At 40.3% G+C, this 25,564-nt stretch overlaps 1 protein-coding gene across 2 annotated transcripts; it reads left to right on the forward strand.

Annotated features, from left to right (window-relative positions):
• Window positions 1-1,091: 1,091 nt before the first annotated feature.
• Window positions 1,092-16,696, forward strand: si:ch211-221n20.8 (uncharacterized protein LOC100034409 homolog). Of its 2 annotated transcripts, none has more exons than XM_063467079.1 (22): window positions 1,092-1,280; window positions 1,696-1,827; window positions 1,918-1,984; window positions 2,118-2,294; window positions 2,754-2,879; window positions 3,024-3,164; window positions 3,342-3,467; window positions 4,207-4,329; window positions 4,505-4,627; window positions 4,733-4,855; window positions 6,421-6,543; window positions 6,857-6,979; window positions 7,368-7,493; window positions 10,846-10,974; window positions 11,085-11,177; window positions 11,364-11,459; window positions 11,777-11,872; window positions 12,058-12,153; window positions 13,684-13,785; window positions 13,863-13,968; window positions 15,942-16,058; window positions 16,395-16,696. In XM_063467079.1, exons 2-22 carry the CDS (start codon window positions 1,705-1,707, stop codon window positions 16,471-16,473), a joined length of 2,415 nt encoding a protein of 804 aa, XP_063323149.1. In that variant the 5' UTR covers window positions 1,092-1,280; window positions 1,696-1,704; the 3' UTR covers window positions 16,474-16,696. The 2 variants fall into 2 exon arrangements, with proteins under 2 accessions (XP_063323149.1, XP_063323150.1); XM_063467080.1 differs by having other exon boundaries at window positions 2,121-2,294.
• Window positions 16,697-25,564: the final 8,868 nt, after the last annotated feature.

The following is a 25,564-nucleotide window of genomic DNA, read 5'->3' on the forward strand; positions in this document are numbered from 1 at the left end:
AAAATGTAATTTCACTAGTCGGGACTACATCCTCACTTGGCAGCATTTCCTGTAGATAATGTATTGTGAATTAAGGCTGCAGTGTAGTAATGGCTTTAGAGAAGACTTGACTGGGCAGATCCCTATGGGCTAATGAAAGGTGAATGAACAGAAAAGGGGAGGGACGGTGGGACACAAAAAAAGAGAACAAACCTATGTAGACAGAGAACCAGAAGGGGGGTGTAGGAGGGGTGGTCCAGATAAGTTATCTCCAATTATCGATACAGAGATATTTCTTTTAATAGAAAACACAACCGTTTTCTTTTTTTTTAAAAAAGTTAAAATATTACTTTAAAGTAGCACCAAGAACGAACAAAGTAAGAAACTAGGAGACGATTTCTGTGATATGTTAGATTCACCCTTTAATAAAGTGACTACTGAAGCAGAAACATAAAGGTTTTCTTTATCATGTCTGCCTGCCATTTAGTCACTCACAGCAGAGAGATTAAAGTAGTAGGTCTGACGTGAGCTACAAGATGAGCTCTGTAAAAATACATTTTTTTAAAGCTGTGACTGAAATGTGCACAGAAAAAAAGAAAAGGAAAAAAGCTTTATGGGAAAAATAACAATGAGTCAGTGAAATTCAGAGAACTGTGATTTGTGAGGGTTTTTTCACTCAATATCCTGAAGGAAAAGATTTTTTTTAAGGGGGAGACTGTGCTTCACTCTCCTGTGAGATGCAGGGTGCAGTGGCCTATGTGGAATGCCCTGTAGGGGGTATTTCTTACAGTTAAGCCAAATGATTAGACCCCTTGTCGAGAACCCCACTTATCACAGTCCCAAGTTATCACAGAACTATTTCTAAACCATCTGATATTTGCATAAGGTGAGCTGTAGCGGTTGAGCTTTCATCTTTCGCTCTGATTGATTCTACTTTGGCGTGTTTGTATGAACCGCCCAGGGAAGCTGAGCTGAAAGGATTTGGCCTCCCGTGTTCCGGGGCTCGTTTATGACATCCACGCCAGGGTTTAAAGCAGGGCCACCTAGACACAGCCTCCAGGCCAGCCTTTTGCTGCCTGTTTGCGGTGATTTGGGATTTGTGGAATGGGAAGTGCAGAGCTCCGGGACAGGATGTGGAGTCACTGCAGGATCGTACAGCCCCCCTATTCTTGACAGAGCTGCGTGCGTCTGCATGAGCACCTCGTCTCTGGAGAAGATACACTGTCGAACCGGATCGCTTTGTGGCATCTGGAAATCTCAGTGTTCCCGAGCCCTCTACTTGAGAGTAAATCTAAACCCAGGTACGTCGATTTATGCGACTTCTACGCAAAAGATGCGTAGTTTGTTTTTTTCGCCTTCTATTAGCTGTTCTCGCAAAGAGTTTCGTGATAATACAGATGCTGCCAAAACTTATCTTCTCAGTTATATTAGACACATTTCAGTGTGATCTATAGGTGAAACTGCAGTTGATGTAAGTCTCTTTTGTTCAGTGCAGACAGCCTTGGGGGTTAACTTAATAACAGAGTGCTCTTTTCCCCCCTCGTGCTGTTGTTTTGCCTGCCCGGACACGCACTGTGTGTCTGTGTGCCTCTGTGTTTTCAGTAGGTGAGCACCTTTACAGTAACTATGAAATGCTCTGTGTCATTTTATCTATTTTTAAACTCTGGTTTGTTGATGGCTGAGTAACCTCATCTTCTCCTCTTCCTCTCCACACAGATTCAGGTGATGGCTCACCTCTGGACTCTCCTGTCAGCAGGCCTGCTGCTGATGCCCATGGCTGAACCTCTGAGCAGCCCTGAGGAAAATGACAACAAGTTAGTGAAACACACAGTGTTCACTAAGAGCCAGGCGAGTGGTTTAGGAAAGCTTCTTACATGTATGTTAGTCTGACAGCATCAGACTAAATAAATCTCAGTTTGTTGCCTTTTCCTGCTGCAGACCCACGTGAACGAGAGTGCACTCAGAAATGTCAGTGAACCAACACCAAGCCACGCACCTACAACCTGTGAGTTTTTTGGGGTTTTTTGGTCATTTTGACTTTTGTTGTGTTTATTTTTTCTCTCTTTTGTTGTGCTGTGTCTTACATTTCAGCATTTTGCACCTTCCTTTCAGCAGCTCCCTCTTTTTCTTTGCATTAGCAGCTCCTTTGACTACCACAACTTCCCCAAACTCTAGCCTTGCTCCACAGTGTCCAGGAAACCAGCTGATGCATGAGAGCAGCAATGTCTGCATCTGTCCATCCATCATGGTAAAGGATGGTGACAACTGTACTTGCCCCAAGGGCTTCACCTTGGAAGGAGCAGCCGAGTGTAAAGGTGAGAAGTGATCAAAACTGGGAAAGTGCTTTTTGTAGAATTGGAAAATCACAAAAAAAATAAAAATGCTCCATTAAGTTTGAAGAAAACCATGTGAGCTCACCTTTGAGTTTTTAACATTTACAGCAATGCAACACAACATGAAGGTACGCTACGTTACATGAGCCCAGTGAACAAAATTGCACGCAGGCTCATTTAGCCTCTCTTGGAAAATATTAATCTGTGTCACGGTTGTGTTTAAACTTTTAACTGTACTGCGCAAATTTTCAGAAGTAAGAGTGAGTGACGAGAAACAAGCTACCAGTTGATCTAACTGCAGTATAATTTATTTACAAAACTTTAGCATTTAATATTTCAGTGCTGTGTTATATATTATTCATATATTTTTGTCAGCTTGACAGCACCGTGTAAAACTGCAGGTGTCTGAGTTAGATTAAGCGTATTATCTCTGTTGGACAGATGTTGATGAGTGCGAAGGAGAGAGACCAGGACCATGTGGCCTCCATGCCAGCTGCATTAATAACCCCGGCTCTTACTCGTGTAGCTGTCTCCGTGGTTACCTGATGGGTTCTGAGGGGTGCCAGGGTTCGTCAACCTCTGTGTGTGTGTCTATCTATTTGTGTGTGTGTTTGTGGGGAAAAAAGAAATGTCCGATGCAGGTTTTCAGAAATTTTTCACAGCGCCTCTTTAGTATGATCATAATTTACGTGTTTCTTATGGGTCTTGCAGATGTTGACGAGTGCGCTTTGGCCGCTGTGACAGGCCTGCAAGCCTGTCAAGGCGAGGCTGAGTGCAAAAACACACCTGGCTCCTTCACCTGTTCGTGCCCTGAGGGATATGTAATGGCTACAAATGGGCGAGGCTGTGTAGGTGAGGTTAATGTTGAAGTCTGGTGTGCGTTTTGATAAAATATGCATGTACATCCAAACGTATATCAGCATAAAATACAGGCTGACACGCTACATCATAACCCGGGATGACTTAAATGTTTGCATCTGTTAAACTTAGCCATTTATCTTACAATTTATTGGTGTTACTCCTCTGTAGATGTGGATGAGTGCGGCTTTGAGGAGCTGTGTCGCCGCGAGCTGGGAAATGTGTGCGTTAACACTCCTGGCAGCTTTTCATGCCAGTGCCAGCTGGGCTTCAGAGCAGAGACTCCTGCCTGTGTCGGTAAATCATTAAACATCACCACGACTGAAAAAGGCTGATGTCCAGATTTGTTCTGGTGTTTTGAATTTTTAACATACTTCATTTGAGTTTCTGCAAAGTAAGAATTTTGTCTGACAGAAAGAAATGCTTTGCAGCAAGATACAGCTTCAATCTGCTGCTTTGCCTGCTTATATATGCTCCTGTCCCTCTTTCACCCTTACGTTAAGGGCTGATTTCCTCTTTTGTTCTGTAAAAGAAAAAAAGAAAAGAAGAAGTCTGTTCACTTTCTTTTCGACTTCTTTGCGCCCCTGGTCCTCCAGCACATCCTGTGTGCCCAGGCTACTCTGTGTGCCAAGGCACGATGTGCTTTCTGTGCCTGCTTTTCATGGCTTAAATTTTCATAGTAACATCTGCGCTGTGTTTGATTATGTACTATGATTTTACCACTACTGTCAGAAAGTAACAATGTTAAATGGACTAAAGGGGAATTAAAAGAAGAAAAAGAAAAAAAAATCTATTACCACAGCTTCCCAAAGTGGTTCAGTGACAGTTATTTAAAACGAGGTTGTTGACATGAAAATGACTTCGTACCTTTATTGCTTGCCAGTAAATTAAGGGAGTGCTTTGCAGGAATTAAATTTCCTTTTCTCTAGATGATATAATTTTTAATTGCAAATTGTGTCAACAATGCATAGAAGAAGAAGTCATATGTTGTATCCATATGTCACTAAATTATTCTGTCCTTTTGTCTCTGTCCCAGATGTGGATGAATGTATAGAGAGTCCCGTGGTGTGTGATGGTCGGAGCGTATGTGAGAACACGCTTGGGAGCTACAAGTGTGTTTGTCGACCGGGTTACCGGGGAAACGGCACACACTGTGAAGGTAAGCAATTAGCGCTGACGTCCCTCCGTGGAAAACTCTGTTTCCTGTGGACGGGGTCAGCTTCCTTGTGTGCGCGTGTTTTAATGCTCGCTGTTATCCCTTCCATTAAAATTATCCCAAGTGGTAGTATAAGCTTCACTGAATAGAAATGAACTGGCGCTCTGTCTGTCTTCAGATGAGAATGAGTGTGTATCTGGTGGTCACACGTGTGACGCCAACGCTCGGTGCGGTAACATCATCGGGTCGTATTTCTGTCAGTGTTACCAGGGCTTCAACGGCGATGGACACTCTTGTTTTGGTGGGTAAGGGGTGCGTGTGCGTGCGTGTGTGTGTTTGTTGTTACCCACTTGTTTCATGCAAGCATTACTTTCTCTGTACGAGCATTACATGTGTTTGTTTACAGACATTGATGAGTGCATTGTGAACAATGGTCACTGTGAACACAACTGCACCAATGAGCCAGGAAGCTACAGCTGCCAGTGTGCCTCGGGTTACCAGCTGGACCCGGACGGACACAGCTGCACAGGTAAAAGGCAGGCTGTAGTAGGATGTTATTAAAGTAGGCATGAGTGAGCATGACTTTTCTTATGTTCCTTTAAAAAAAAAAAAAGTAGTTTGACATTTTAGAAAATAGGCTTCTTAATTCTTGCTGTGGGTTAACAGTTGTACAACTTTTATTTTGTGGATCTACTGAAAAAGTAAGCACACCCTTAATGTAAATACTAGCCAGTTCCTGAGATGTTACTCCGTAATGCACAGTGCCACATTTGGTAAAAATCAAACACAGCATGTGTGCAAATGGCTAATACAAACTGTCAAGCACCATGGTGGATGGTGCTTGACAGTTGGTATACGTGAGTTGATGATTTAGGCTTGTTTTGCAGCCGCAGGACCTGGGCACCTTTCAGTCATCGAGTCAACCTCACAGCTAAAGCTTGGCCCAAATTAGGTCATGAAACAGGGCAATGATTCCAAGCAGAACAGCAAACCTACAACAATGGAGAGAAAAGGAGAGAATCGAGGTGCTGAAATCAAGTTATTGCTGCTAACAGTGGTTCTACAAGCTGCTGAATAATGGGGTTTGCTTACTTTTTCATTTGACTGCATAGAGTCATGTGAAAATTTTATTTGTCACATGATTGTGTCTACCTGTTCCCCTCTGCTTATTCTCTAAAGCTCCATATAATCCAAGTATTGGGTATATTGTTTGCATTAACTCTAAAATGTGGGCTTTGCTACTGTCAGAGGAGTTTATTTTAATGTTATTGTGACCAAATGTAGTCCAGGACAAAATTCAGAAATTTAGGATGACCTCTGGCTCATTCAATAACACCGTCCAAACGGTGAACAAACGGGAATGACAGCAGAAGCATGAAAATAAATAGATAAGGAACTACAGCTATGGATCAAGACCTCTGTTATTATTATTATTATTATTATTATTATTATTATTATTATTATTATTATTATCATTATTGTACAGTCTGTATACGTCAAATCTGATGTCATACACATTTTTATTAGATCCTTGCATCATAGTTTTGCTTGCAGTAAATGTTTAAAATTGCTAAAATCTCACATTGCATGGCTGTGAGACCTTTAAACGGCCTTTATTATTGATGAGTGAAGTAAAACAAACTGCAGTCTAAAATGCACTGCACCACCCACCATACCAGCCAATCAGATGGGCAGTACAGTAGTTAAAATGTAACTGTCCTCTTCATTTTAATTAATTACACACAGTAACCAGTTAAATTGAAACCTAAACACAGTCGCTGTATTTCTTCCTTCTAATAATCCCAAATTTGCATTGAAATAGAGACGAGGTTCTAAGGTCAAGTCATAGTGCAGCTAGTCAACAGAGGGCAGCAGAGATCATCTCTGTGGGCTTCTGCATCATTCTCAAAAGACATAGCCATCGTTGCTCTCTCCATTCAGTCACTCTGCACTTAGCTGGTATTCCAGGTTTGTGCAATTTTGTGCTAATAGAATTGCAAATGTTTATTTCAAGTCTAAATGAGTCCTTGTGCTGAATGTATTTCATGTTTTGCCATGGCACAAGAGTAATCTAAATGTTGCTGATCTCTCCAGATGTGGATGAGTGTGTGGGACTAAATGGGACTTGCGAGCACATTTGCATCAATACTCAGGGCTCTTTCCACTGCTCCTGCAGACCCGGCTACCAGCTGCACATTGATGGCCACACCTGCGTGGGTCAGTCCCTCTTAAACACTCACTGCTGTTTACCCAATCATTTTCAGTCATTTAAACATGCCAAGCATCAGTAGTAATCTGCCATGAATATGTCTTATCTCTTGCTAATTATTTTGGTGCATGTGATTCTGGGGTTTTTTGTGCATATTTTCTGTGCAGACATTCTGGAAGTAGTTGTCCTGAGGGCACATTTTGGAGAATTAGTGAGATGAGAAAACCAGACTGTGAGGAATCTGTTGCATGCATAAGAGAGAGATGTCCAAACATGATGTTTATGATCTGTGTGTTTCTGTGTGTGGGTTTGTATACATAGACATCGATGAATGTAAACTCCAGAATGGCGGCTGTTCCCACACCTGCACTAATTCTCCAGGGGGACATATTTGCCACTGCCCCCCTCCTCTGCTGTTAGACATAGACAACCTAAACTGCAGGAGTAAGTTTGATTACAGAGTTGACATTACAGTCTTTTGTGTACAAAAATATATAATTATTAAAAAAAAAAAACAGAAGGTAGGCACTTCTTTCAAATCTGAATAAAAAAGTCTTATTAAGAACTCCTGTCCTGGGGTTTTATCACAGATTTTTCATCAAGATCAAATCTTTCAGTGTGACATGACACAGCTAAATATGTTTTTTCCTTCTGATCAGCAGGCCAAAACCTGGAAACATTGCTTCTTCTATCAAAAAGAAGAAGCATAACACCAAATTTCACAATTTAAAAGCTGAAATAGCGAGTTCACTCATTTTATGAGTCTTCTTTAGTGTTCAGTATTTCCGTGTACCAAGCTAAAAATTATTTTATTTTTTTTTTACCCAAAAAGATGCTACATCCTGTAAGCTGAGAAATGGTGGTTGTGACCATATGTGCACTGTAAGGGCTGAGGGCCATGTTCAGTGCAGCTGTCAAGCTGGCTGGCAACTGGACAGAGACGCGAGGAGCTGTGTGGGTGAGAGTTCATGTTCACTACCAGCACTTTATTGCTACATTACTTTTTGTTTACTCTAGTTTCGCTCTGTAAATTAAGCAGAATATTTAATATTTCTGTATGTCTTGGTCTTCTTTGTTTGATGGCAAAGCTACTGTTATGTATGGAAGCCTGTTTCCGCCACCAAAAAAAAAAGTATCCATAACTCGAAACTTCAACTTATCTTTCTCAAAATTTCGACTTCTTTTCTTGAAATTTCAAGAAAAGTAACTTGAAATTTTGACTTTTAACTCAAAATTTGACTTTTAACTCAAAATTTTGAGAAAAGTAACTTGAAATTTCGAGTTAGCGCTGCCAATCAGTAATCTACGTGAAAGACGTCATTTCTTTGTTATCCGGAAGCTGAAGCCCTCAGCTTCAAATGCTACAGCTAAGCTACCAGTATTACAGCCAGTCATGAATGCACAAATTGCTGAGTATTTTCAGCGTGGCTTCACAAATTATGAAATCCTTGTGTTATTAGCTGAATCACATGGCGTTACTATCAGCAAACGTACTCTCGAAAGCACCAATTTGTTGCGATCTGGTTTTGCGTGCACATTCCTCTGCGCCATATCCTTCCGGGTAACAAGAAAATTATGTCATTCACATAGATTAGAATTTCAAGTTACTTTTTTCAAAATTTTGAGCTTATTAGTCGAAATTTTGAGAAAGATAACTCAAAATTTCGAGTTATGGATACTTTTTTTTTTTGTGGCGGAAACGGGCTTCCATAGTTATGAGATCGTATCAGTGCAACAAGCCCTGATAGTCTAAGGAGCTTGGAAAGAAAAGTGTCTGGACTTCTTTAAGTTGCTTGAAGACGTTTCACCTCTCATCCAAGAAGCTTCTTCAGTTCTAAGGTCACATGGTGGAGAGTCCCATATTTAAACCCCGTGGGAGTATCCCCCCAAAGAGGGACAAATGGACACCCTGATGATCCTCTACCTAATCACATGAGCCAAGGTGTGAAAGCGGGTGTGGGTCACAATCAGCCAGGGTTTCGGGTGAGCTCATTGTGAAACCTAACCCCACCCTATCATGTGATTTCCTGAGGTCAGATGGCCCAGGATGTGAGTGGGCGTTAAGGCGTCTGGGAAGGATCTCAAAACTGGATTATAGATGGCAGACAGTTGGTGTCGTAAACCACCGCCTCTGTTCAAAGATGGTCGCTCACAGTGGACATAGATGGCCTCTTTCACTCCTCTTTCAAACCATCTGTCCTCTCTGTCCAAAATGTGAACATTGGCATCCTCAAAGAGTGACCTTTGACCTTTAGATGCAGATGGACTGCTGAGTCTTGTCCTGTGGAGGTGGCTCTTCTGTGTTGTGCCATGCGCTTGTGAAGTGGCTGTTTGGTCTCTCCAATGTAGAGGTCTGGGCATTCCTCGCTGCACTGTACAGCATACACCACGTTGTTAAGTCTGTGTTTTGGAGTTTTGTCTTTCGGGTGAACCAGTTTGTGTCTGAGTGTGTTGCTGGGTCTGAAGTACACTGGGATGTCGTGCTTGGAGAAAACTCTCCTGAGTTTCTCTGATACACCGGCTACATAGGGGATGACAACGTTGTTGCGTCTGTCTTTCTTATCCTCCTTCGCTGGTGTCTGATCTTCTTTTCTGTGCATCTTTGCTGACTTTATAAACGCCCAATTAGGATAACCACATGTTTTAAGTGCTTCCTTTACATGTGTGTGTTCCTTCTTTTTTCCCTCAGGCTTAGAGGGAACATGTTCTGCCCGGTGGTGTAGGGTCCTAATTACTCCAAGTTTGTGTTCCAGAGGGTGATGGGAGTCAAAGAGGAGGTACTGGTCCGTGTGTGTCTTCAAGAAGTCCAGACGCTTTTCTTTCCAAGCTCCTTAGACTATGATGACCTGGATGACTGAGAACCTTCACAGACATAAGCCCTGATAGACTTTTTCATATAACACTTAATATCAAAACAATAATTAAAATGACTTCACCATCTCTTGAATCCAGCAGAAATACACTCACCAGCCACTTTATTGGGTACACCTGTTTAACTGCCCATTAATGCAAATATCTAAGTGCTTCTAGGCATGTAGATCAAAGGCTGTATAAGACATTTTTTACATCCACGGATGCAGACGTGGTCAAGACAACCTGCTAAAGTTCAAACTGAGCATCAGAATGAGGATGAAAGGTGATTTAAATTACTTTGAACATGGCATGGTTGTTGGTGCTAGACAGACTGGTCTGAGGGTTTCTTAAGCACATCCATCTCTGGGGTTTGCAGAGAATGGTCTGAAAAAGAGAAAGAGGGTGACAGTTCTCTTGGCAGTAAAAATGCCATGTTGATAACAAAGGTCAGAGGAGAATGGCCAGACGGCTTTAAACTAATTGAAAGACACCAGTAACTCAAATAACCGCTTGTTACAACCAAAGTATGCAGACGAGCATCTTTGAACAAACAACGTGTAACCTTGAAGCAGATGGGCTACGACAGCAGAGGATCACTCTGCCACTCCTGTCAGCTAACAACAGGAAACTGAAGCTAGAATTTCCACAGACCACCCATCTGATAAATCTTGATTTCTGCTGTGAGTAATTTAGCATAAACAAGAGGAAAGCAATGGATCCATCCTTGTATCGGTAATTCAGGCTGGTGATGGTGCAGTGGTGTAGAAGATGTTTCCTTGGCACATTTTGGACCCCTTAGTATAAGCTGAGCATTGTTTTGTATACCTGAGTATTTTTGACCATGTCCATCCCGTTCTGACTACAGGCTTACCATTTTCCGATGGCTGCTTCTGATAGGATGATGCACTATGTGAGAAAGCTCAGATTATGTCATGATACATAATCATAGTGAATAGAGCACCTTTGGGATGTCGTGGAATAGGCCCTTCACATCAAAGATGTGCAGCGGACAATTCTTCAGCAACTGTGCAATGCAGTCATGCCAGTTGAAACCCAAAATCTCTGAGGAATGTTTTCAGCACCTTGTTGAATCTGTGCTTTGAAGAATTAAGGCAAAACCCAGTACTAGCAAAAGTGGCTGATGACTGTAGATTATCCAGACAGCAATTTATTGTTGTAGTCTTTAAGATTGATTTTTTTTAAAAAAGGCTAAAGATCCAGAGAGGCTTTCAGAGATTAGATCGACTTCTCATTTGCGTTGCATTCACCATGTGATTTCTTTTCATGAAGCTATTCATAAAAAAGGAAATTTGATAGTTTGATAGTCTGTTATGGACTAATGACTCCCTTGAATGAATACAGAGGCGGGCATGCCTTGTCACTTAGCCAACCATAAATTAAGCAACTGTCACGTAGGTTTAATGTTTAATTGCCCTCCTTCTGTCTTCTGTTATGAGATGTGAACGAGTGTGAGGACTTCACTAATGGAGGCTGCGAGCAGCTGTGTGTGAACCATCCTGGTGGGTTTAACTGCACCTGCAAGGAGGGCTATATAATTAGAAAAGATGACCCCACCAAGTGCCAGCGTGAGTCAAACATAATACATCTTATGTAGTGTTAAGGACTTTTTAAAAATCTAAAAATAGATTTATTTCAATTCCTTCACTTATCTTTATTAGCCTCTCTGCCTTTCCAGCTGTGTGCGACCCCCCTTGTCAGAACTATGGAGTGTGTGTTGGCCCGAACATTTGCGACTGTCCTCCAGGCTATCCTGGAGTGGGCTGCTCAGGTACAATAAACGTTACACATAATATATAAATAATTAAAATGTTTTTTTCACAGGAATATAGACTGTGCAGATTAAATTAAGGTTAATTTGTGTCTCTTTTTTGTGCACTTTTCGGTGTCCTTTGAGGTTAGTATAAGGTTTTAATGCAAAGAGGAGTATTATAGCCCTTTTTGTTGCATGTTTCAGCCATGTGCTCCCCTCCCTGCGCTCATGGAGGTACCTGTATGCGCTGGAACGAGTGTTTGTGTCCTCGTGGCTGGACAGGAGCAGGCTGCCACACAGGTACACTGCCTTTGGGGATCATTAAATACTGCCACTTGGGTGAGGCATGACTATGAAGAGAGAGGGACAAGTGCTACATCAAATAAATAGAGTGGACAGTGTTTAGAGAAGCACTGTTTACATCAGTAGTGTTGCCCAGAAAATGCTTTTATAAGATGTTCTGCACTCACCTAAGACAAAGAGGCACTCGTACATATATCCATGCATGTATAAATGCACGTGCACAGGTGACGTGTGTGTCACAATGCCATTTTCTTCTGGATTTGACATCTGATTGTTAGCTTTGACTTTTCTTCGTGTCTCTTCCCCTTTCTCAGCTGTGTGTGAGTTGCCTTGTGCTAACGGTGGTCGCTGTGTGGGACCTGATACCTGCCAGTGTCCCTCTGACTACACTGGCCCCCAGTGCCTCTTGCGTGAGTAACATAATACAATAAATGAGTTATCCCAGTTGTGTAGGCACCACTGAGATTTACCCATCCACCTGCCTCCAAACTGTTTCTGGTAAAATATGGGCTATAGTATGGCAGAAAAACAAAAAAAGCATGAACACATTTTTCTGCACAGACTGCATGTTACTATATTATTTTGCGTTTTGTAGCCCTTTGCACTCCTGCCTGTCAAAATGGGGGAAGATGTGTGGACGTCAACAAATGCACATGTGTTGGAGGATGGCAAGGAGCTCGATGCCAGATAGGTGAGATCAGTCATTCTCTGTTACTGTATCTCTGTGTAGCTTTTCCTGCATAATTAAAATATATTCGGACTAAAATATGATTAAACTATGTTTACACAAGTTACAAATTATCATGGATGTAATTTTAACAACCACTTATGTTTATTTAAAAAAAAAGTAATATAAAGCTTCTCATGTCTTCGGATTACTTTACTCTATGCAGTGAGTTTGATTTGCTTCTGTGCAGCTGGAGGCTTTAGTGTGATATTGGATGTGAAATTAGATGTTGACACCAGTGGATGCAGCATGGTTTCCCGTGGTTTCTTCTTCTCCCCGTTGCTTGCTGTTTGTTTCCATTGTTGCACTACTCTGTTGTTGTTGTTGTCGTTGACCAAATAAGATGAGATAATGTTTTTCATTCTAATGTGCTTATGGGTGGAGAGAAGCAATCATGTGACATATTTCTGGACTCTTTCTCTTATATTTGAAACCAGACACCGACAAATATGCACTGTTTATTGTTCCATCCTGTTTTGTCACCTGGCATTTCATTTTCTTCTGTGTCAGTGGTGTAAAGCTAAGCCCTTCAATCATAACATGCTACGGTGTCTGTCAGTGCATAGCTTCATAATCAACATGTTTCTAATGTCCAGACTTTCATCTGGAGCTTTTATTTCTCCAATCAGTTACAGTGTTTTTAAGTGGAAAGAGAATTAATGTCATTACTGTCATGGTCCCTGTGTCTACCCGGCCGGCCCTGCAAGGCTACATGTGTTTTGGTTTTGCTCTCTCTCTCTCTCATCGCTCTGCCTGGGTGGAGCTCACTGAGAGCTTCTGCGCACCTGCTTCTAATCACGCACCGGTGATTCATCATCATGTTCCCTGGCCACTTCTTAAGGCTGTGGCTCTGAGCTCCTCGTCGCTGGGCTATTGAGTTTGACACGTTAGTGTAAAATCCGGTTTTGTGGGTTCTAGTTTCTTCGTGTGTTTTCCTATTCGTGACTTTTGTCTTCCTGTAAATAGATTCTCCGGACCTGCCCTGTTACCCCGAACCTTGGAACATTGAGTGTGGATGTTGGCAGTTTGGAGTGGCGTGTGTGCGGGATTTTGAGCAGAGCGAGTTGAGCGTGTGGAGCAGTGATTTGGTGTACGAGTGAGAAGGACCTGTTTCCCTTCCCCGAACCTTCCCGTGGACCCCTGGCTTATCCCCACCTGTATATATTCTGCACCTGGTGTTTTTGTGTGAATGAAGAACTGTTAACTTGTGACTTTCAGTCTGCGCCTGATTCCGGTCCGCTTCCCGTGACAATTACATCCCTTTGGCTATAGTCACATATTCATTCCTACAAGAAAACACAGAATAAGTTGCTCCATACTTATAAGCGGAAACACCGTCCAGCCTTTTGTTCTTACACTGTTGTTGATTAATGTATGTTCTGCTCATTGTGTAATTTATAACTGTCCAAATACTCTAAATAATCTATGCTCCAAGTTTAATAAAAAGACTTAAAGTGTTTGGATTTATGCATTCTTTTTTTCTGTCTTGATCAGAGCCTGTTGTGTGCCAGAAACCTTGCAAAAATGGTGGCGTGTGTGTGGGCCTCAACCGGTGCCGCTGTACCAAAGGTTTCACTGGAGAGCTCTGTGAACAAGGTTAGTCCATGAGTGTGGAATAATGTGTACATATACAGTATGTGTACAAAAGATCATGCTGTGTGCTGTGTCTGCAGCGGTGACTACACCCTGTGTGCCACCCTGTCAACATGGAGGCACATGCAGCCCTCACAACACTTGTACCTGTCCAGAGGGCACTGCAGGCCTGCGCTGTGAGAGACTGTGAGTATCAATAACTTCTACAGCATCCATACATAACAGATCTCACAGAGTGAAGTGCTCTAATGGGGTGATATGGTACTATTAGGTCTTTAGGTAAGATAAGGTCTGATTATTCAAGACCTTGTATTTTATGAGAAGGATTTTAAATTGAATTCTGGATTTAACAGGAAGCCAATGAAGAGAAGCCATATGAGAGAAATTTGGTTTCTCTTTCTAGTCCCTGTCAGTACTCTTGCTACAGAGTATTGTATCAACTGAAGGCTTTTCAGAGAGTTAATAAATCCATGATCAGATGCGTGTCTACTGCAAGAAACTCAGACACAAAAAGTACAGCATTAAAGTCACTGCAGTTTCCCCACATATTCACAGCTAATTGTAACACCGGATAGAGAAGCTGCTATTTTGATTAATAACAGAATTAATTTCTCTCACAACACTACAATCACAGAAAGACCCAGAAAGAAGATGTGCACTTATCAGCATTTATATTGAAAACATTCCCCTCACAATTGCTTATTTAATTGACCCCAATAAACATGACTCCTCATTTAATCTACCCAGCACAGAACTCATCATACAATAGGAAGTGACTTTAATTCTGTGCTGGACTTAAAAAATAAATAATGATAAATAAAATACCTGAGGCAATACTCAAACCTTGCCATTAACTTGGTCGGGTGGGGGCCCCGTGGGGCTGGGTCATCCTGTGCTGCTGGGGGTGCGCCCTGGTTGTGCTGGCCAGTGTCCTCCCTGGGGTTTGGGTCTGTTTGCTGTCACGAGGATCCTCCAGTGTTATGGGGTCCTCTTCCAGCTTGTCTGTGCTACAACCTTGATGCCACCAAATCACCTTCACACAGGCAATATTAAATATCTCGGATTAACATTTCCCCCAAACTGTAAGCGTTGTTTAGCTTCAGTTAAACTCTGTCATTTAAAGTGGTACAAGATGATTTACATTGTTGGTCGAACCTCCCTATTTTCCTTTACAAACAAAATATTAATCTTACCTAAAATTAATTATTTTCAGTGGACCTAATTTGTCCAAACAGAACCTGGTGCAAATTTCATAATTCGACATTATCAATATTCTTTTTGGAAAAACAAACCTCCCCATAAAAAACTCAGCATTACAAAAAAATCGAAATCTCATCGAGGATTTGAAATCCCAAAATTTGAGTTTTACTAGTTTGCAAATTTGCCCTAAAACATCAATCAGTGCCTCGAAGTAATTAAACAATAATAAACTCAACAAACCAACAGGACAAAACTAAAATCATATGCAAAAGAAAGTTTTCACAGGACTCTGTGGACACAGAAATCAAAAAAAAAAAGTAGTAGCCTGGTCCTGTTAATCAAATGCATTTGATTAACTGTTAATCAGCAAGCATTACCAACTCTATAAGAGCTGAAGATTTGGCAGTTTGCTTGTCTGGAGCATTCAGGCATGTGTTAACACATTGCCACAATCTTCCCAGGAGTTATAGAAATTCATACCGAGGTCAGTCTGTGCATTTCTCCGAGCTTTAATGGGTTGATACGGTACTATAAGGTCTTTAAATAAGATGGGGCCTGATTATTCAAGCCCTTAAAATTTATGAGAAGAATTTCTCACATAGAGAGAAATGTAACCCTCTTTATGTTTATGTTTCTTCAAAAAGTACATGGCAGCACGGCTTAGGTTTGCAAAGTTGCATCTGAAAAAAACAGAAAACTTTTGGAACAATGTCCTTTTGACAGACGATTTCAAAGTGGAAATATTTGGTGATAATGCACCACTTTTGACATAACAATCACAGTATATCAGAGCAAACACCTGATACTGTCAAGCACAGTGGTGGAGAGGTGACGATTTCACCATAAACTTCCCTGTGTACCAAAGTGTTCTAGGGTCAAATGTGAGGTCATCTGTTGTTCTCAAGTTTTTCAGGTACAGCACCTTACTGCAATACGTCTTGTGTTTGTTTGTGTCCTAGGACGTGCCCAGTGGTCACTACAGTAGTGAGTATGGCTCGAGGGGTGAGGAAAGCATTTAGGGAAAGCTACGTTGACCGCTGTGGACCCTTCGGAGTTCAGCTTTGTACTAAATACAGGTTAGCTGTTTTTCCTCCTGCATTCTCCAACACTAATTCATGAAGTATCTGGCAGCAGTTGCAGTTTTTCCTAATCACAACATGGTTTAATTTCCTGTCAAAGAAATGAACTTTCAAGAACTTAAGTGTCAGCTATTCTTTATGTAATTACTTTCAACCTTAACTGGATTAAGTATGCCATGAAAGTATTTTTAAAGCGTTTCCAATAAAGCAATGAAGCGAGGCATGACTGAATTTAAGATGTGCAAATTATTTAACATATGTTAAAGGTTGTGTTAATCCAGTTTGATTAGAGTACAATATCACACAGTTGTGAGATTGTGGTTGTGTTTTCAGGATAAACCAGGCACGTGTATACCTGCAGGCCTACAGGGTGGGCTACAAAATCCAGTGTCCACAGTGGAAGAGCAGATAAGCAGCGCTGGATACAGTGAAAGTGGTTTGTCATAAGAAAATGTCATCCTCCAGACAATCTTTTGGCCAACAGAGGAAGATAGAAGTGGGCTGATGTAACATCATATGTAAAGTGCTGAGGGTGTTGCAGCTTCTCTGGGAGAAGTCTTACCTGATTATCAGCCTCTGTGTTGAAATTAAATTACACTTCTGTCATAAAGGTTTATAATGTCTATGAAATCATGTCAGCGATTGAATAAAAATGAGTTCACATCAAGAAGTATTTGAAGATTTCAAGCACGCTAAGTAGATGTTCGAACGGGACAGTTTTTGAGTATTTCTGTTGTCATCTCAGAGTAGATCTCATAACAGCAGCAGTTTTATTGTAAGCCATGTTATCACTGTAGTACTGATAATCAGCCTTTTATGAAATAAGCACAAGTTCAGTGTTTAGTTTGAAATTCCCGTAAAACATTAATCAGCTTGAAAAAGTGAAAATCATGATTTTCCCAACATGTTTGTTTTGAACGTATATTCAAACAAACCCAGTCACCTCCATGGATCGGTTACTACTCAGTTAAAATCCTGCCTGTTTTTTTGTTTTGAGCTCTACTCATGTTTTTTCTCTAGATCAGGGGTAGGCAACCTTTCTGATGATGAGTGCCATCAAAAATTTCCTCAGAAGTCAATGTGCCATATAATTGCATTAGCAATAGATTTAATAACGCTTTATATTAACAGTTAAACACTATATAGAAGAACTTTATAGAATTATATTTGTTCGCAGATGTTGGCAGCTGTCAGCGAATAGTTATCAGCTATTTTGAAACAAACAAAAAAGACACTTTTCATCCATAACAAGAACTCCATAACAGCAAATGAACTGTAACAACAGAAAATGCAAATGCTATCTATGGTCTCCTCACAACAATTATAAGAAAAATAAACTGGGCCAATATGGCATGTTTGTTAATACAGAGATACACATGTTAATGGGATCTCTGGTCTCCCACTCAGAGACACAGGTCTCCAAGTGTCCAGCATTTAGACGGCTACCTGAGGACACTCTTCGTGTGATAGAAAATCTGCTCACACAGATATGTAGAGCCAAATACTGTCAATAATACCTCTGCAATGTTCTGAAGACAGTTAAACTTGTCAGGTAGTGACGTCCAGCAGGTGAAAAAGCAACCTCCATGAACACGCACAGCTGTGGATTCCAGCTGCATCTGTAGTTCTGCAAACTTTGACCCCCACAGACTCAAGGTTTTCAGTAAAATCAGCTGCATTTCAATGTCCTCTGTGTCCAGCCACTTAATGCGAGACAAATCCAGCTGCTCATTAAAGCTTTCTGGTTTGATCAGAAAAGAAAACATTGGTCCATACACCTGAAAGTCCCAAACACCCATTGTGAATTCTGTCTCGAGTCTACGGATGTATCCGTGTATTTCCGTGGTGCTGATGCCGCGCTGAGCGGACAGCTGCTGAAGCTTTTGAAGTGACAGCATGTGGAAATTTCAACATCGCTTGAAAAAACTGCCATCTAGCAACGTCCCTCTCACTCTCACCGGTAGGTAGGCTAAGTGAGTTTTAGCCAATTACAAGTTGAATCTGATAGTTGGGGTTGTTAGTTAAGATACCGTCATTAAGAAGCGGCACAACTAATGTGTCTATGCGAGCTAATTTTCGATGTGCACCGCTGGCCCGGCCATTTATTTTTTAATGCACCTTCTCAGATTAATTCACTGCGTGTTGTGCCCAGGGCTGGACTGGGACAAAAAATCAGCCCGGGCATTCTGACTAGAGACCGGCCCACCAGGTATTACAGGAAAATCCATAAAGCCTTTGAATGAAAACAGACGCTGTTGTGTCAGTGATGTCAGTATGTCTTGTTGGTATATATATATATATATATATGTATATATGTGTGTATATATATATATATATGTGTATATATATATGTATATATATATATATGTGTGTGTGTATATACATACACATACATATATGACCTCTGCGAATATTGAACTGGACCCATTGACTGTGGTCTTGGTGCCTTTTAGTGTCTATTAGGGCAAATAATAAGGCCTTCTGCAAGGAACAGCTCATCCAAGAAGTCTGTGCTCTATTTTGTTCCATGCAGATTCAGATTCAGTTTGCTAACAAAAGCAAGCTGAAGCTGCTTTAAATATGGTATGGCACTAAATATGGCATTAAATATGGGCAATGTTTGTGGTTTTTTTTTTAAATATATTTTTTATATTGTTTTTTATATTTGATCAAATCTTACAAAAATCTTGCAAAAAACAAACAAAAAAAAAGATTTGTTTTGGAAGTTTACACACAGATGCAAGTAATGATTATTGAAATATTCCATTAAAAGTAGTTAACATTTGACATTATCCACAAGAACTTCAACTGGATCAGCATTTGTGAGAGCATTTATGAATTTAGCAAGGACTTTTTCTATGCAATAGAAAAGAATAGAATAGAATGCCTTTTATTGTCACCATACATACACATGTACAATGAGATTCAGAGCAACTCCTACCCAGTACAGACATGTAGAAAAAAAGAGGGGGGAAGGTGCACAGTTCTGCAGCACTATATACACATCAACCGTTTCTGTGGCGCTAACCCTATTTATTTATTTCATATTTGTATACAAATATGAAAGAAATAAATAGGGTTATGTATTTACAGTATGGGGCATTGCATGTAAATTAAATATTGCACAATAATGATGGTAGTTTGCATAGTCTGTGTATAGAGGGAAGTCCTTGGGGGGTGAAACTGTGTTGTCAGTGCATGTGAGTTGAGGGCGGTTATGGCTTTTGGAAAGAAACTGTTCTTGAGTCTGTAAGTCTTTGTACTGATGCACCTGCATCGCTTCCCTGAGGGAAGCAGGTTGAACAGGTCAAAATCAGGGTGGGAGCTGTCCTTGATGATGTCTGTTGCTCTGCTGAGGCAGCGGGAGGTATAAATGTCCATCAGGAAGGGGAGAGGGCAGCTGATGATCTTCTGAGCTGCCTTAACTACTCTCTGAAGTCTCACCCTGCTCTCTTGGTGCAACGTCCGCACCATGCTGTGATGCAGTATGTCAGCAGGCTCTCAATGGACAAGCAGTAGAACGTCAGCAGCAGGTTGGGGTCCAGTTTGTGCTTCCTGGGGCCCCTCAGGAAGGACAGCTACTGCTGGGCCTTCTTGACAATTGCTATGATGTTGTCAGTCCAGTAGATGTCAGCAGAGATGAGGATGCAGAGGAACTGGAAGGTGTGGACCCTCTCCACACACTCACTGTTGATGTACAGGGGGACTAAGTCAGTGCTGTGCCTCCTGAAGTCAATGACAATCTTTTTGGTTTTCTTGGTGTTCAGTGCCAGGTTGTTCTCAGAACACCATGCTGCCAACTTCAGGACTTCCTCTCTGCAGGCTGCCTCGTCTCCCTTTGAGATTAGTTTGACTACTGTGGTGTCATCAACAAACCTGATGATAAGGTTGTTGTTGTGGGTCGGACTGCAGTCATGGGTGTAGAGACAATACAGGAAGGGGCTCAACACATAGCCCTGTGGGGAGCTGGTGCTTGGCATGCAAGTGGAGGAAAGATGAGGGCCAAGTTTTACAGTTATTTATCCAGGCACATGTGAGAGGGAGGGGGGCAAGAGTGACCAGTTTGGTGATGAGGATATCCGGAATGATTGCATTGACAGCTGAGCTGTAATCCATAAGAGTATTTGAATGTAGCTTTGTCGCTGCTCAAGGTGGATCAGCACAAAGTGGAGAGCTACGGTGATGGCGTCTTCTGTGGATCTGTTTGCGTGGTATGTGGTATCTCCCCATGTTTGCGTGGGTTCTTTCGAGGTAGTGGGGATAGGTTAATTCTTGCCGCCCTAAGACAGCTGGGATAGGCTCCAGCCCCTATTGTTTGGGTTGTTCATCAACCTCAGTATCTACGGACACATTAGGATAAGATAAGATAACTCTTTATCTTTGTCATTGCACAGTCATACATAGTACAATAGTACAATGAAATTGGAAAACTGTCCCACGGCACTACGAACAACACAAAACAACACAGTAACTTAACTTAGTAATAAAATGAAGAATACGTGTATGTGCACACTGTTAGTATTGCACATTAGTTATTATTGCACCTTGTTATAAATATTATTATTGTTATTGTATTCCCCCCCCCCCCCCCCCAAAAAAAAAAGTCCAGAGAGGTAGCCAATCAGGGCAGCAGCATTAACAAGCATTAACATTACAATTAACAAGTGGCTTGCATCAAAGCAAGGATTATCTTTTATAGTAATTCTTGTTCTAAAAAAATAAATATATAATATGTCAATTTCTTCAATAGTTACTGAAGGACAGTCTATCATCAAATGAAATTGCTTGTTAATTTATTTGTTGTTTTTTCTGCCATCACAAACTTAATCAACTGCTTGTAAATCCCTGCACTCAGAAGACTCCTGCTATTTATGCTAACTGATTTTCTTAAGTGATTTTCACCATCTTCATGAAGAGTGTGGTTTTATTTAATGCAGATGAGATTTTTACAGACTAGTTTCATTAACTCTATAATTAGCTTTATAATAAGCAATTTCTTGATGCATGTAAATTATGGGTTAGTATTTCCATTCTAAGTAGAATAAATTATCTTTGCTAAGTCAATAAACACAATTCATGATGTGAAACTGGAATTTAACATTACAAATAAACAAAAAAGAATGGTGCATTTTCTGTTTTTTAGCACTTTAATTGGAACTGTATGATACCTGATGTTCTTTTTAGATCAGGCCAATCATCACCACTATGCCATGTAGACTCATTTTGGTGAGTTTGATCATTTGGCTTAGTTCAGGACAGACTACCTCTTTCCAATCTGCTACACTGATATCTGGAATATCCATTCTCTCTGTTTGGAAGTTAAAATAGCAAGTTCTTAATATAATATGCAGTTATGAGCAACAAACTTGTGAAATCCCAGGAAATATCAGATCCAATCACAGAAAAAGATTGAAACCATATTGCAAATACAGTTACGCTAAATGAATACTGAGTTTCCAAAAAGTTGATTCTGTTCATCTGGACGTTGTGTTTTCAGTGGGAGAAACATTTTGTTGCTCATCCAAGTGACTGAAGAAGTCACTTGGATGAGCAACAAAACTGAAAATGCTACTTCCAGATAAACAGAATCAACTTTTGGGATTACCTGGATGACTGAGCATGCATCAAGACACGAATACTGAGGTTCTACAGTAAAACAGAGAAAACAAATTGTGTATGCAGGAGGCAATTTCAGTCTTTGTGGGAACACTTCTTGGAAGTTCCATAATTCCTAAATAAAATGACCTATAATATTTGAAAAATGGATCCTAAAAATATTTATTCCCATTTACACCAGGAATTATAATTGGTTGTACGACGTGACTAAAGTAGGATGAAGTGTAAAGTTGCAAAATGTAATCATCAGACATATGGTGTATAGTTTCAAACACCATCTTATTACTTCAACTTTAAAGATGTGGCATAACCCATCTTTGTCAGGGTTTTCTTTCTATATGAGATCCTACTGTACATTAGGATCTACAGTCATGATTTTGGCGTGATGATCATGTAAAGAGGTTAGATGCTGTCATGCTGCTACATCATCTGTTATTTCATAAGTGGACCATAATATCCTTACAGAAAATGGATCAAATAATGTCACTTGAAGGCTTTCTTTCCTCTCTCCACTGGTTCTGGCAAGAGTTTAAATTACCAGCTATCTGACTGATAGTGTTTGTTTGCTTGGGTTTGCTGGTGATCGACATATGGCTCACTCAGTCACCTGCCAAGTATGCTTAGGTCAGTAAGTTTTTGGATATTGACACTTTTTTTACAATGTCGTCTACACATCACCACAGTGATTTGAAATTTGCTGTGGTGATGTATGGAGGCAAAATTGTAAAATTGTGTCACTGACTAATTATATTTTTTGAAAGCACTGTCTTTTTCCAAATGGGAGAGATATCGAAATGGATTTTTTTGGGTACAGTCCCGTGATAAGATTTTTACAGGACTGTATGCAGAGTGAAAAGATATGGTTTGTTTGGTTTGGTTGCCAGATGAAGCCATTTTTCTCTAAGAAGAACATGGCTGCACAGCTTAAGGTTTGCAAAGTTACATCTGAACATACCACAGAGCAAAGTCCTTTGGACAGACAATACCAAAATTGCAATGTTTGGCAAAAACAGCATCAGCACCTCGTACCAACTATCAAGCATGGGGGTAGAGGGGCAGTGGGTCCAGTAAAATTCTAGACCTCAACCTGAGTGACAAGCTGTGACAGAACCTAAAGAAAGCTGTACATAAACATTAACAAAAACAAAACAAAAAAACCAACCCAAAATCTCAATGAATTCCAGCAAAATTGCAAAGTAGAGCAGGCCTAAAATTTCTTGTCAATCATGTGAGAGACAGATGGAGTAATAACTTTCTGTATGACTTTAAATTATTGCTGCTAAAGGTGCTTCTATAAGCTACTGAATCATTCCCTATCCTATTAATCCTGGCAATTAAGACTTGAATTTCCACCCTGTAAAATAAATGTTTCACACAATCAGTTACAGTGTAATAAATTCCAGTGGAAAAGGAAACTACACTGTCTTCAGTGTAACTCAAGAGAACTGCTTCACTCAAGTCATGGTTACAAGTTCAGTCAAGATCAGAAGAACCTGAATATAAATTTTCATGCCAAATGTTGTGTTATGTACACTGTCCACTGGTAATCTAATAGCTAGGTAATCTGGTATCCAACTTAGTTTCCATACTGAAATAGGATCAATATCTAATGATCTGTCTTTCACTTGTAGATTCTAGACTATGTGTTGAAGACATCCACTGTGAACTGCCATTTTCTCTTCTCTGTGTCAAGCCGACACCATTGAGTGTCAGAAGCCCACATAGTGTCGGAGCCCTTTGTCAGACAGATAACTGATAGCATTGCAAAATATATTTTGATTTTATGCTGTTACCAATGGGTTTTCACAATATGAATATCAAAACCAAGAAACTTCCCTGAAACCGTTGTAACTATATAATAGTCATGTGATTGTGATGTGGCTTCTCTGAGTTCAGTTTCACTTTAGTGTGAAAAAATACTGTAAGTCAAACAGAGCAGAAGTGTGTGTGGCTGCATATCATTCTCTTATCACTGTAGTGCCCATAGCTGCCCGTTTATCATGACCTTGTTTAACTACTTTGAAACTGTAATTAGTTTAAGAAAGTAAAATGATATTTGACCATTACTATGCAGACTTTTCAATCCAACCCCAATGCATCTTTCTTAAGACACAGTAAGCCAGTTTAATTTGTGTTATCACTTTAAAGCTCCACTCCTTATTTCTTTAGATTAGAAAGGTTAGAAAGGTGGCATTTCTTTTTTTTCAATCAAACTACTTTCTGATTTCAAATTCTGCTTCAAAACCTTGTGTCCATTTTTAATGTAGATGTTACTTTGATATGTACTACTCTCCACTATTGTACTGATGTGTCAGCACAAAACGCCACACAGTAATCCAGTACTTTCTTCTTTTGTTGTTATTACATTAAAGCTCCAACTATTGTTTTGTTATTTTGGAATAAAAGTAATTACGGCATAAAAGCTCTTTATTATTTCTTTCACAGAAAATTAAAACAAAGTTCATGGTGGTCACATACCACACTGCAGAGCTCTAACCCCTCCGCAGTTAAAAGGGTGTGTGTGCAATCACATCCCATCGCCAACTATCTCCCAGACACTTTTGTTGTCTTTTGCTGTTGTTTGAAATAAGGTGTTCCAGTATTTAATTGTGACATTTCTCCTCTTGTTTTTAACTTTTGAAAAATTATATCACTCTAAAACTCTCTAACTGCTCTAATCTTCAGAACTCTAGAACTTCAGAGGCAGGGAGAAGGTCAGAGACTTCATGAAAGACATAAAGTGGTGGAATAGTTTCTGGACAAACATTTCTCAGGCTTCACACATAGACTCTATAAGAAAAGATGGATGGACTGTTAATTCCTGGTCTGAAAAGCTGAACCAATTCAGACATGTCTTTAACCTGCATTCCTTCTAATGATTTGTAGATGAGAGTCCTGTGGTTCTAAAAAGACTGTATAGAAATCTAAGGGAAAATACCCACCAAAACAGAGATGGAGCAGTTACCACTGACGCATCACATCACAAAAGTCTTGAGTTTGCATTTGGCCTGGGGCACTGTGTGTTGGGCCTGTGTGGATTTCTTTTGGATACACAGTCTTCCACCAAAGAAAGGGTGAGATTAAATTACTTTTCAGTGATGTCCATGTCATCACATCTAATTTTAAAACAGCAACATGTATACATCAAAAAAGCTCGCCTTGAGCCTTCAAGATTAACCAGTAACAAGTAACAAGGTGGCTACACGTTGCACACAACAAACATACTTAGCTCCAGTTGGAGCAGGTAGATTTACTTAAAGATGAATATAAACACTACCATTGTCAAACATCAAAGCTATAATATACATGGACTCTTTTTCCTGTCTTCTCAATAAATCTAATACAGTTTTTAAGAAGTGAATTGGAGTCTGACAAATAACCTTGAGCATGTTCATAATTCATTTATTCATATTAAATTAGGTCTTATTTATTAGTACTTACTATCTATGTTTATAATTATGTTCTGTTTACCAGAACAAATACTAGCGCTCTTTGTGAAAGTTGGTTAGGTCCTGTATTAGCATTCAATAGAGAGGGACCAAAGAGTCCACCAGAAGGCAAATCTTTCATTTCCTTCCACAAACCGTGATTGTGCTGAACATATAGATGGTACCAGCATACAAACTTACAGTAACAGCTCAGACCTCCATTCTATGTACAGTATATTGACTTTGAAAGCACAGCTAAAATTTTCAATCTTTTCTTTTGCTTAAAGGCTGTTTTTTGTTGTATGTTTATGTGTCAAAGTCAAGATGCAGTTAACTGAACTCAGGTGAGTTCAGTTAACTGGTGAGTGTTAAATTGAATGGCATTCATCAGCTTGTGTCTTTCTAGAGCTTTTTCTTATTGACCGCTCAAAGCACTCTTCCACTAAAAGCAAAATTCCT

This window comes from Pelmatolapia mariae, linkage group LG23, assembly GCF_036321145.2.
Source record: "Pelmatolapia mariae isolate MD_Pm_ZW linkage group LG23, Pm_UMD_F_2, whole genome shotgun sequence".
Lineage (NCBI taxonomy): Eukaryota > Metazoa > Chordata > Actinopteri > Cichliformes > Cichlidae > Pelmatolapia > Pelmatolapia mariae.